The sequence below is a fragment of the Falco naumanni genome, chromosome 6 (genome assembly GCF_017639655.2).
Source record: "Falco naumanni isolate bFalNau1 chromosome 6, bFalNau1.pat, whole genome shotgun sequence".
Classification (NCBI taxonomy): Eukaryota; Metazoa; Chordata; class Aves; order Falconiformes; family Falconidae; genus Falco; species Falco naumanni.
In genome coordinates this window covers 78,766,211-78,780,401 of record NC_054059.1, presented here as the reverse complement: position 1 = coordinate 78,780,401, position 14,191 = coordinate 78,766,211, and the positions used below count along the sequence as shown (strand labels likewise).

General features: G+C 42.6%; 1 protein-coding gene across 2 annotated transcripts in view; it reads right to left on the bottom strand.

Moving 5' to 3' along the window:
- The window catches only part of EVA1A (eva-1 homolog A, regulator of programmed cell death), a 224,367-nt gene that overhangs the window by 118,952 nt on the left and 91,224 nt on the right, over nucleotides 1–14,191 (bottom strand). For both annotated transcript variants that reach the window (XM_040597726.1, XM_040597727.1), the window contains exon 5: nucleotides 4,073–4,225. In XM_040597726.1, the coding sequence (XP_040453660.1) occupies nucleotides 4,073–4,225 (153 nt within the window). The remainder of the gene's footprint in view (nucleotides 1–4,072; nucleotides 4,226–14,191) is intronic.

The window sequence follows — 14,191 nt, the reverse complement described above, 5'->3', positions numbered from 1 at the left end:
TGTCAGGTGCCCTGAATATGATCAAAGACATCACTCCACTGAATGATAAAAAAAAAGTTAATCGTTTTGCATCCAGGTTCTTCCTCCTCAGTCTCCATTAGGTAATTAGATCACCACCTTGCAGGAAAAGGCCGTTTTTTTAAATCGGCTTCTCTTGCTATAAAGAAGTCACTCAGAGATGCAGGCAGAGGCAGCTTTAAAGAGCACAATAAAGGGGCAAAGGGCTCACTAGGCTGAGGGATATTAATGGTTTGCTGCTTGCCAACAGCCCTTTCCCCAGAGACCTCCCTATGCTCTGCATATTCTCTTGGTACGTGCTGGCAGCAAAGTGGAGGCTTTATTAAGAGAGTTACAAACAAGGTCAAATTCCTTTAGGAGGTTTTCAGAGTTCCCAAGGCTTTCAAGGAGTGGTTCAGCTGTTTGCAGGGGCTTCCCATTACGGTCAGAGACACAAGTTTCAGCATGTTGCCAGTTAAAAGAGGATCCTGGCAGATTTTCTCTTTACCATAACAGGGATAGGATGGAGTTCTTCACAAGAACTTTCCCTTCACAGATGCTAAGCACATTTGTATAGATGTTAGACAGAGAGAAAACTTGTGTCTGGCACGGCATGGTGTGTGAAGCCTGACTTGGAGATCTTACATCACCCAAAACCAGCACAGCGATCGCTGGGTTATGCAGGTGCTAAAGGACTGCAATGTCACCATACCTCAGATGCCTCCACCTGAGCACCTAATGTATACCTCATGTCTCTGCAGAATCCGAGAAACTCACCATTAGTGGACTTTACCTCTTCAACGCTCCTACAGCAGTACAAGGACTTGGTTTTGAAGGCAAAACCAATACAATTTTCATTATTTGTTCCCTTACCTTACGGCAGAGCCAAAAATATATACAATGCTTTATTAGGCCACCCCTCCTCCCCATCTTAGACCTCAGCAGTTAAAAGCTTCATCTGTACAAATTAGATTTCTATATTCAACCCACATGTGCATTTTGTTCACAGAAAAAATGGAATAAAGTTTTCTGAACTGTTTCTCATTAGGAGAGGAAGAAAAGATACCCTTCCCCACCTTTGGGGCAAGTGTGGGTTCTTCACTCATCGAGAAACTGATGCTGCCTGGATAAAAATAATCACTGCAAACTTGTCCAGGACCTACTTCCCGGGAAAAGGCCCTTCGCCAAGGCTCAGACTTGACACAAATCATCAGTCCCATGAAATTTAAACAGAATAAATCTTCCATGTGCAGAACATAGCTGGGTTCTGCCTTACGGGAACTGGATGCTGCCACGAAGTCTGAGTCATACGGTCATATTTGTAAGATCAGCTCGTTGCGAATGTCTGGGATCAAAGGCTGTCATGGAGCAGCCCTCCCTGTATCACGGGGCTGTGGAAACGTGCAGAGAAATGTTCACTAGCTAGAGAAAGCTTTGATTTATAAGCCGTGATGTTTTCACCTGCTCCTGAAGGAACAAAGTTGCCTGCTGGGCAAGGCAGGCCCGCAGCAGGAGTACAGTTTCTGGAGCAGGCTGGGGGACTGCACGCTGCTCCCACGATTGCTAGCAGCAGCTGGGAGCACACCCCCCTCACTTCAATGCTGCAAATGTAGGCAGGACTATTATTTCTTGCAGTGTGCTGTGGGGAAGCACAGTGTGAATATGCTTTTTTCTGATTTGGGTTGCAGATGGATCCTACACCAGTTTCTCCTGTGGGGCCAAGAGAAGTGATAACCACAGCCACTAGCAGACCTGGACAAACACTCTCAAATATAGCTGGGATTTGAAAGATGGAGCATGGTGAGTCAAAAGACCACCTGCTTGCTCACATGTTTTGTTTTTTTAAGTTAAGCTCACACACACACCCTCCACTTAGGATTTCAGCACACAAGGGGACATCAGCATCAACAGCTATACTGTCTGTCTTATACAGTGCGCAAATGCCTGTGAAACCCTGGGGAAGACATTGCTCCAAGGTGAAGTACCTCACCCCTCATCCCCAGCCCTGCAGGGCATGCAGCCAGCCAGTGTTCCAGAGATACTGTCCACCCTCCCCTTGCTGTTATGCAGGCAGGACATACCTCCCCCCTCAGGACCCCAGCAGCACCAGGCTGACTTAACAGATACAAGAGATGCCCTGCAACTCCAAGCATGCAGATATTTGCTCTTGTCCAACAACTGTCATTTTTAGCATCAGCTCACAGCTTAAAACCTTGCACTGGATTTCAGTGTAAAGCTGCCTCTGCATTCCCACCACTTGCTTGGCATTACATTGTCTTATACTGAGCCTGCTCTTGTAACTGGTCTCATTTAAGAGCTGACACTGGAGGAAGGCCCTGCCTGGTCCCAGCAGCAGACTCCATGCCACACTCCAGGATCCAATACCTTATTTCCTTGGGCAAACAGTCCAATTTGTAGATATCATAAGGCCAGTTTGAAAACAACAGGGCATACAAGCTCTGTAGATGGTATGGCACATGCAGCCCTGCTGTCACACCTCACTGCTTGTCCTCTTAGCTACAGCCTTGCTCTCCCAGCTCCACTGCTTCCCATCCCATTTTTGAGTGCCACATGTACTGGCTGAGAGGAGGGTAAGTTTTGGGAGTTTGCATCCGGGTAAAACTTTACCCTTTGTGGCTTCACAGTGTTTTGCTTCACGCCAATATTCAAGAGCCAGTCCCAGCGCTAGCACCTTGTCACCAGTACGTGCCTGTTCCTGCTCTCCCAGCTCGGACAAAGGAGCAGTGTGCTCACGTCTATGCTAGAAACCCATCGTGTTTCGCTGATTTGGCAAGTTACCACCCAGCAGCCGAACTGCCACAGCACCCAGCACACACAGTCTTAGCCCATCCCAAACACCACATGAAAGAGGTCTAGGCTAACCTGTTGCACATATCTGTTAGGGCTTCTGCACCCCGGACAACAGAAGCACATCCAGGGACATAGGTCACCTCAGGAAATGGGAGATGTCCTTGTTAAAGGACGGTAACTCTTCTCCCAGGCATCTGAACCATGGGGCTGGGTGGGACACCCTGCACTACTCAGCTGTGCTGCAAGTGCTCAGATTTTCACAGCTACACAACTGAGGTGCTCACCACGCTGCACAAATAACCCGACTGGCCTGATTCCACCTGTGGTTTCCTACTGACACCCAGCATCTGCCTATCATATTTCCAAGCAGTCACTTCATATGCTTCCATTTGAATAGCATTTAACTCCTTAAGAGCACTGGACCACCAGCTATGAAGCCAAAGATCCCCAGATACAGCGGAACAGATACCAGCACAGGCAATAGCAGCAGCTCGAGCTCCCCTGTACAGCCCCCTCTAAAGCCTTTCCCCCTCTGGAGGCGATTCCTTTGGGAATCCAGTTAATTTCGTCTCACCTCTGCAGAGCAAGACGATGAGAAATTCTGACCACAGGATTTTGTGCTGCAGGCGGTTGCTTTCTCTACCACAGCCTAAAATATTCAAAGTCATTTCACATTGGCTCAAAACAGACAGTTCTAGTGACTTTTTTCTAAACTTACTGATCTTACACACATGAATGTGAGACTATGAAAGCCTGAGAGTAAAGCAGCTGCTTGAAGGTACTGTAAGTAAACAGTAACATGACGCAACTTAACAACTTGCTTTTTGAATTTTCACCCCTTGCTTTAACTTGAAGTTTAAATGCAACTTTAAGGCTTGGCTTGGGCGCAGATGGTCCATAACATCCACCAACAATATCCTCCTCCATATTATAACTAGAGGTTCAGTCTATGAACCACCAGAAGGACAGAAAATCAAACAAGAAATTCAAGGTCTACCTTCAAGCATATAATCTGATGAATGCGCTAAAAGTCTGCAGCTTGGTAACTTGGGTAGGGCATCTAGCTGAACCTCAGTTTATTGCTCATGATGGAGCTCGCCACTGGTTAACAAGGTACCACACACCAGGAGCACCACTGTTGGCAGGCTACATGTCCCAGTCCTGCTTTTCTTAATCAGAATCTGTGTGAGCTCTACCATGCTGACAGTAAATGAAATCACCCTGCCCAGTTCAGTGTGCTCTGTCAAGCCATTCCCCTGCTTACCAATCATGGGCATCCCTAGGTTTTGGTATGGGCACTCCAGGCTGCCTCCTTGCGTCCTTCCAAAGATAGCAGAATAAATGGCTATCACCATGCTCTTCTTACAGCTTAGCCTCAGCTTGTCATCTTCACAGGCTACTTTACTCTTGTATTCATCTGGAAGGAAACAAACACTTAATTACTCAGCTGATCCAGAGGCAGGCACTCAGCATGAAGGGAGCCCTCTCACCTCACCATGGTGTGAGCTTGTCAGAGGCAGCAGCCAGCCTGGGCACGTACCCAGAGATACACATCAGCTGCCAGCACGATCCCAGCCTTACAACTGCATTTGCTAGAATAGCACTGATCATTTGCATTGTGCATTCTCTCTCTGGCACTATCAGTACATTTAATGAACGCGTTTTAACCAAGCACATGTCAGTTCCAGTAAATAGCCAATAATTTCATTTTGCAGACAAATAAGTGAGGCATGGCCGTTGAGGGACTTCAACACAGCAATATCAGCAGCCTGTGTCAGGGTAAGGTAAAAGCCTATCTTTAGGCACTTTTCTCACCCAACGATCAGCCTTTTATGTACCAAGCATTTTTCCTACATCATGGCAGCCCAAATGCAAACACAATTATGCTCAATAGCTTTTTTTTTTTTTCACAGCAGGTGTCCCTTGGCAGATTCAATAGGAACTATACAAAATTTGTTAATGATGGAAGCTGCTCTTGCATGTTGCAAATTCAGATACGCAAAGCTGCTCTGCAAATCCTTCTTAAAATGGTCCATCCGACAAAGCAAAATATACTCTTGCTTTTGTAAGGCTGGTGCACACAGCACAATCACTCAGTTTACATCCATCGAGGAGACTGGGCAATTGTTTCATCAGACATCACATGTCATTCCCTTCTCTTTGCTATTATTATTTGTATTATGGGAACCTCTAGAGGTCCCAACCTAGAACAGGCCCTTCCCATGTGTCTGCCAACACACCACAGAAGACAAACATTTTTAAGAGCTGAGTCTTTACAGCTAGACATCTACAAGTGTGAAAGAAAGACTAAGAAAACTTCAGTGGCATGTCTACAGACCCCACAGGCAACCCAGGGCACAGCCAGGAATATAATAACCTCAAACCCCTCAGCCTCAGTAGAGTGACATTCCACTTGATTCTGTTATTTACTATTAGAAATGTAGTTACAACAGCATTGACATTGCTTAGTGAGAAGGGTCCTTGACCCATGGTAACCTCCAAAGCATGATCAGTCATTTCATCTGAAATGCTTCTAGTTGTACCAGGTCAAAATCGTACCACAGAGCACGCTAATAACCAAAAAGCGTAGATAACCATCGGCCAGTGCCTGGAGCTGCCCCTGGCCCTGTATCATTAACTAGCATAGACATGACTTTTGTCTCTCCTTGTCACTGGTTCTCTATGCCTACTACCACACACAAAAACACACCTATACGTGTGTGTGTGTGTGTGTATACACAAATATGTATATAAGAACTTAGGCAAAGTCCATATGCATCAAACCACTCAGTAACTGAGAACACTAACTAATAATTACTTTATTGTTTAATACTTCAGTGTTTACAACATGACAGCTAACATTTAATGTGACATTTTTTCATTGTATTGTAACTATAGGTTCAAGAATAATTTTTCCTTATTGGAGATGGAGTAATTTTCCACCAAAACTGAATCATAGAAGAATTTAGGTTGGAAGATGCCTCAGGAGGTCATCTGGTTTAACCTGTTCTCAAAGTAGGTCTAATTTCTACATTAGATGAGATTTTTTCAGAAGAAACCGCATGGAGAAAACACATACTATACCAAGACAAGCACATCCTGATTTAAAAGAAACATCTGAGAACAAATGACTTCTCATGCTCAGCTTGTAAATTCCTACTCAAAGCCGAAAAATAGCCCCCTTAAAAATAGCCTATTACCTAGTGATCAGAGCATCCACCTGGAATGTGAAAACCCTGATCGAAACCCTCATAGTCTGGGTGAGAATCTTAAGCCCAGACACTATTCCAGTATGTAATCTTCCTTCTCACTCTGCAGCCTTTTTCCAAAAATCTCTGTAAAATCCTAGTTTTTATCCCAATGCAGGGAAACATTTAAACCTCTAAAATATTTATTGAATGGGAAAACACTTTCTCATCTATCCCTGTAGATGAAGACAGAATTAAGACCTAACTCGTTCATGGGAGAATCTGTGTGAAGAACACACAACCTTCAATAATACCTGTAGATATAAACCCACAACCAGTGGAGTGCATAAAACAGTGACAGGAATCAGGAACAGATCTCTTTTCAACATCCAATTATGTAGGGAAAGAGGAACCTCATACAGCTGTGAAGAATCAATCACTATTTTATTTATGGACGTATTTCATCCACTATCACCATGAAAGCACCTGAATAATACACTGAAGGTACTAAGGGTTATTATCTTCACCTATAATTGTCTCCCATGGGATTTTTGGTTCTCCTGTGAGGGAAATGGGATCAAAGATTTAATCTGGTTATACAGTGTAAAACTTAACAGAGTATAATAGAATTTTATAGACTTGATAGACCTTTTTTTTTCCCCTTAGGAAAAAAACCCCATGGATTCAAGCTAAAAGCACAAAGGCACAAAACTCTGCAATAGAACAAGCTATATATAGTTAACGTTAAACCAATATTATGGAAAAGAAGAGTACTTGTGACTGGCTGAAGTGGTTGAAATACGAAATAGTTGATTAACTTTAGAAAAAGATCAATTTTGAAACCTCTAATGAGCGAGTGCCAGGGTCCTCTGTGAAGGTCTTATTTCTTACAAGGCACTAACTCAATTTCCTCTTCTAATTTGGTTATTATTAGCTACATCTCCCAATTAACAAGTATAAGTGATTGCTTAATCACATGTCCTGTGGACCCATTTAAGGTCCTTAGAATATTTATTAAATTCTGCCAACCATTCAAAGTCAGGGCTAGTCATTTGGCAACTGGGATTTAAACACAGCAAGTATGGCATTTAGCCCAGAAGACACTGGGATGCACAGACATACACTTCTTCGCTGCACATCAGTCCACCAGTCACAAGACAGTCAACAACAAACCTCTGCCTCTCACATCCACAGTTCTTACCCTTGTTGGGAAGTTGTGTTCAGGGCTTATAGGGGAAGCTGCCTGATGGATGGCTCAAGACATTAGACCAGGGAGGTGAATCTGAGCACACACTCCTTGGGAACCGGCACAGTTTATGCGCGATATGCTTGTGGCACACTGCAGTGTTGAGTAAGAGGGCTGTACCACCTGAAACAGATGGACCTCACCATCACTAAATTCTGCTCTAGGAAACAACTATCGGAGCTGCCAGTTCCCAAGGATCTGGCTGAGTCCAAACTGGTTAGGGCTGCAGTCCCCCAGGCTGGCACACATAGAAGACACTGCTTTCTTAGGAGGAATTAAAAAAGAAGAGAAAAGAAAGCATGAAATATGCAGTAGTATTTCAGACTCTCAAAAGGTTCCCTTAAGCTTGATCACTGGAGAACAGATACTCTCAGTGTTTCTGGGCAACCTGATAGAAATCTGGATAAGCAAGCAGATAGAAAGTGATGTTACAGAGGAGACAAGTCCCTGGAAGTATTTTCTGCTTTGTAGCATTGCCACCTCTGTCTTAGCCAGGATGAACCACAGCCAGGCACTGATGGCTCCCAGGCATCGGATGACGGTAAGGACTGTGACTGATATAAAAAAAAAATACAGAGCTAAGTATTATCCATATATTTACTGGTACTTCAACCCATAATAGCCTTATATAAATATTGAAATGAACTGAGGCAGCACAAGTGACATAGAGCTGGGGCTGGGAACGAATCTACATTTTCTCTCTCACTCTCCCAAGAACTGGCCTCCTACAGATCAGTCACAATCTGATCCTAAGCCTGCTATAACTGTTATAGTCTGGATATAATTCAGTCCAAATGCAAACATTTGTATTAGTGGGTTTCATGTTTCACCCTGAAAAATTAAACATGCTTAAATGGCCTAGGAAAGGTGGCAGTGATATTCAGCAAATGGCTTACTCAACTCTAATCCCCCATGCAGTCATTTGTAGGGCAACAGAGATTTACCATGATTAAGATATTTGCTAAGGATAATATCCCTTTTATTACTGACTGTTTTCAGAGACACTGGCTTAAATATAACTCAGTAGAGAGAAACCAAGGAGGGAACAGCTGCAGGCTTTTCTAGACACATTTTTAAAGGTCATTAAATGACATGATTACAACATAGCTAGAACAATTAAAGGAAAACAATTATAAATGTTTCTAATGGAAAAATTGGCTCTCTTAAACAGTCAAGTGAACAAGACGACCCTTTGTAATTAAGGATGTGTGCAGGAATACCAAAGTATTGACCTGTAGTAAACACATTTACCCAGTGTCTTTTTTCACTATGGTCCATAACAATTTTTTGAATGATCATGATTAGGAAGCTCAAAACTGAATGTCAGTTGGCTCAATCTCTGCAAGACCTCAAAGAGAAAGCTTATAAAAATATTTTGGGTCTAACAAAGTGATGGAATGCATTAATGCCAGAGGTCTACCTTGCCTAAAATTGTGTTTTTCAACAGAACTTGTGGAAAAAATTATGAATTTTTGCTAATTAAAATGTGTGTGCTTCACACAATCAGAGCATAACAGTTGACCCTATTTCTTAGATCAAAGAGCTCGAAACACATGTAGAGAGAAATGTGTCTTCCTCACAAAATCCTAAAGGATTTAAATATTAGAATGAGGGATCTGAGCAAAGAAAGAGATTTTGTAGGAGATAGGTTTGCCCACTTTCTTATCAGGTCAGGATTGTTTCCCATAGAAGTCTATCTCACTAGTTTGTAACTGTTAAATTAGTGAGACTGCACCCAAGATGCCACTTCAGAATTAAACTGCACTCCATGTTAGCCAATAGCTTCTCTTTAGCCCAGTTTTTACCTTGCTCACCTTCATCCCAGCTTTGCTAGCTGCTCCACTGCATACCACCCACAACAAAGAAAATTTCTTGCCTTGAAATTTGTAACTCTTCGTTATATCCAGCCATTCCACCAACACCTATTTTCCTTTAAATGATGTATGAATGTGTTGAAGTATTGGGTAGTGGTTAGTGTTCACCTGTGAAGAAGGGTGAAGAGACAGCTCCCTTTCTCACTTAGCCACTCTGAACTGTGTTAATGCAGGTACAGCTCCGACGGTCCATGTCACTCTTCCCGCCTGCATCTCTTACTGCAGCTATCAGATGCAGCCTGGTTGCAATGCTGAACAGCTGAGATGCACAGTGAGCCAGGCAGCACACGTGGGATACGCAACATTTTAGTCACAAGTTAAAATTCAACGAACTTTTATGGACACTGGAAGTCATCACCAAATAATAAATATGGTGACCTCACAGTCTCACATGCGGTGAGATTTTTCTCATTTCAGCAGATGTCTAGGCAGAATATTTACATTGCAAAAATCACCACGTAACAATCTTTTGTGTCAGCCTAAAGAGAAAAGCCAAAATAAGGGTTAAACCATGGAAATATGAACTCTTTACTATGGATGTAGCCACTCTAGATCATAATTCACAGAGTCACAAAGGACAGAAGGGACCTCTGGAGACTGTCTAGGCCAATCTCCGTGTTCATACCAGGGTCAACTAGAGCAGCAGGTTGCTGAGGGCCATGTCAATACAAGTTTTTAACACCTCTAAGGACTGAGACTCCACAACTTGCTTGGGCAATCTGTTTCAGTGATCCAGTTAATCGCGTGAGAGATGAGTAAGTGAGTACCTGTTACTATCTCTTCTGGGGGAACCACGAAGGTGAGTCTTCAAGACAAGAAACCTATTAAACACTAGGACAGATACCTCTAAGCAGCATCCTAGAGCAAGAGTGCCTGTGCAACAGGACTGCTCATAAAAAGCTCATCTTTGAGATACCCATCCAGTACCCTTCCTTGTAACTTGTGACCCTTGATTTTATATATTTTTATTTCCCCCCATAATCAGCTAATTCCCAGGACCTTCTGTAAGATATAGGGAATTTTTTTGAGTGCATGTAAATTTAAGCCCATCCTCCCAAAATTAAAATAGAAAAGTACATCTCAAAGCAGAGAGAGCAAAGGTGCCTTGGACAGCTTTCATTGACTCCTACAGTCTTCTGTGAAGAAGGTAATTGTACTAAAAGGATATTTTCCATTCAGTGCTCCTGTTCAAACCTCTTCCCCATACTCCTATTCCTGTGTTCATACAATTACTTACTTTTCATTTCAAGCAAGTATTTGTTACCTGAATTTTACATCTTCTTTTACACTTTTGAAGTTATAAACAGATTCTGGCCTCCAAGTGCCCAAATGCAAAGCGGTCAACATAGATCAGAAATTCCTCACAGTGGCAAATGCCTGCTCTTTAGACCAGTGTACATTGCTATGGCTCCTTGTTTTTTGTTTTCTTCCAATTTCCTTTCACTTATAACATGCACCTCGTATCCTGAGTTCCAGAGCTTCCTCCTCATCCATGTGAACACGCTGCTAATGAGAACTTCCCGTTCATCTCAAGATTTGAATAAATCCATCTCAATCAAGTCAGTATTCCCTTAAGCAGGAATGTGGGGGGGAAACCTTTCCAGGACAGAAAAGGTCTCCAGAGTCCTTCAGTACAGCCTTTCCTCTGACTCCCCCACAAGCACTTAAGCTGTGGGCTACCTGGTCATTCCCTCATTTCAACAGACAGGATCTAAAAAGGATTGCCGCTTTTAATTTGCAGCATAAAAAAGTGAGACTGTCACAATTTCATACATTTGCACAGAAGTATCTTTTAACATTATTTCAGTTCAATTCTCCCTTGAGAAAATTTTTGTGAAGATACTGTAAATTAAGTTTTAAAAACTGAAGTTTGCTACCCTTGATGGCATGGAGTGCACCACCACTGCAGAAGCTGATCTGAAACTCTGAAACATACAGCTCAGATGACGGTCTAGAGTTACATGAAATAGGCGGTTTGCCAACTTCAGAAGTATCCTGAAAACTCAAGAGCACCAAGTTTTGGAGGTCTGAAACCATTTCGACAAGTAAGAAGATTGTTCTTTGCAAATGACCTTGTCAGATTCCTTTAAAATTACACCTCTGGTGCACCCATCCAATTTGCAATGTTTAAAAGGTTCCTTTCCCCACTGTCACTTTCATTAGTCTGAAATAGCTGCCTTTTTATATTCTGCTGTGCAAAGGCTTGCAGTGCTGCAAATTAACTGCTACATTTCATTTCCAAAATAGAGTTCACATGCACCTAGTTGCACTTTCCTGTTGGACAGAGATATACGGTTATCAAAAGAGAAAAAAGGGAACAATATCAAAATGTAGAATCATAGAATCATTTAGGTTGGAATAGACCTTTAAGATCATCAAGTCCAGCCCTTAACCCAGCACTGCCAAGTCCATCACTAAACTATGTCCCTAAGTGCCACAGCTACACATTTTTTAAACACTTCCAGGGATGGTGATCCCACCACCTCCCTGAGCAGCCTGTTCCAATGCTTGACCACCCTCCTTTCAGTGAAGACATTTTTCCTAATATCCAATCTAAACCTCCCCTGGCATAACCTGAGGCCGTTTCCTCTTGTCCTATTGTTTGTTAGCTGGGAGAAGAGACCAACCCCACCTGCCTACAGCCTCCTCTCAGGTAGCTGTAGAGAGCACTAAGGTTTCCCTGAAGCTCTTCCAGATGAAACATGCTAGACTGTGAGATGAGAGCTAAACAAAACACTTGGGAGCCCAGGACAAATTTAATTCTTACCCTGCTTCTTCCATTAATTAATTTAGGCTGATTTTCTGAAGCAGCTGTGATTTACTGGTGTCCTGCTGCCTAAGCCTCTGCCTCACCATTTATTAGTCCTCTTTCCAAGGACCTGAGGACCTGCTGACTAAATTTCAGTGAAATTTGTCAGAAACATTGAGATGACCAGTCTAGTTAAGTCCCCATACATTTTTTTAAGAACTGGTAGCCAATTACAGAAGGGAGCCAAATCAGTGCCAAAGCTGGTTGTAATTGTTTCACTGTCCCACCAGCCAGCCAGCATGGATGTAATACCTGGCAGTTAGCATGGATAATTCTGGACTAGCTACACCATAGGAGGCAACATAGGAAACACAGTGAAAATCTTTGATACTGCAATGAAAAGATGGGAGGGATGCACTACAGAAAAAATCACTTGAATTACTTGTATATAAAAAGACTTCATTAGTACCACTGCTCACAGCGCTTTTGTTCTTCTCTTCAAGTGACAGTGTAAACCTGGAGTATTGCTCCTTAAAGTTATTATTAAAATAGCTGAAAGGGATAATTTAGTCCTATATCATTAAAACAGTCTTCTCCAAATGTTAAAATACTGGCAGTAATAATTCTGACACAGGAACGTTAAAAGGATACCTGATTGATATTTTTACACATAATCCATGGGGTTGCCTAGAGCATAAAATACAGGAAAGTGAGGCTTACAAGATTCAAAGATAGTTCGTTACTGTCTTAAATAATTAAACACACAGTATTCTTTCAATGGCTTTGCCCAAGAAGAAAAAGTGCAGCTGAGATAAATACAGTTACCAAATCTCCCAAATTCATCACGGTTGCTTTAGAAGTCCCAGTTCCCAGAGTCATGACTAGGTGACAGCCTCCAGTGCCTTTTAAGTAGTCAGAAAAATAAGCATGTAACCACGAAGAGCTTGATGCACCATTAGTACAAGGAAAGGCTGAAAATAGCAGGAGATACCTCTTTTAAAAATGCAGGACTCATATTGAAAATCTATTGAAGAAATTCACAGTATGGGAAGGAGTTCATTGCCACACCTCTACCCCAAAGAAGTTTTACTCTTCTTTGCTCTTTGCCAAAAGACAGTTATGTGAGGAGAGCAATTGATCTATATTTTCTGTCTTGAGTAAGTCCATATACAGGACCCCCTGCAGAAGTGCTGTGTAAATTTACCTCCCTGTTCTGTGAGGCCTACATGCATGGTTTAAACTCTGGACTCAATATAACAGATCCAAACTTTCACAGAAGTAAACCTTTGCAGCATCTCAGTTTGGTTCATAAGCATATTGTTTCCGGGACATGCTCTTCTTCTCACAGTTCTCTATCAGTATGCCAGAAAATTTTAAAAATCTATTGTTCAGAGCTTGCAAACCTCTACCACAGTAGGACCGTGTTGAGATTTAGATTTATGGGTTTCATTTTTAAAAACTTGGTTTCCTTGTGTTTATTCTGGTTAATTGTCCTGAGAACACCCCCTTGCTCTTCTAGGGAGAAGGCTCCCGGATCACTTTGTCTCTGGCAGCAGCCAAAGCCAGTTACGACACCTGAAGCACCATCCACAATGCAGCTGCCACCATCAGCACGGAAAGGTATCACATGTGCCCACAATGCCTAAGGATGGGCTGGATCTCTTGAAGTCCATGAGGGCAAAGGCTCCCACTTCCTTCTGGCAATGCTCTTGACCCACCCGTCGCAGCACAGAGACTGCGGCGTATCCCTTCCTTGTCCTTCACTAAACAGTCATGGCTTATAAGGGTTTTCTTACCCTTGTTTTTTTCCTAGGACCTCCCAGAAAATTTAAATGCCAGTGGACAAAGGGGGTCTGTAATCACAGCTCTATGGTTTATACAATTTAGGCAGATTTCAGAAACTCTTTTTTAGCAGTTCACATCTGGATGCTAGAGACCTGATCCAGCAAAGGGGATCTTTCCAACTACATCAGTAGAAAGCACCCTGGTCTTTGCTGGCTCCTAATTATTACGTCAATCAGGGCTGACTGACGAGGTTTGAAAGAAAACTGGTAATTACTTATTTATTTTAACTCTCCCAGGTCAGCAGCAGTTTCCTTCTCCATGGGGGCAGGGGCTGACAATAATCTCTGCATTTGCTGACAATGAAATCACACATTCCTCTTAATCCCGCTCCTGACAGTCAAGTGATTAGTGTGCTACAGAGATAGGGCTATTTGACAACATCTGAAAATCTCTGTGCATCAACAGCTTAGAACAATATTAATCGTTAGCATTAAAGCTTCTCTGACCCTGATTGTGTAGGGTGATGGATCTGTCCTCTATT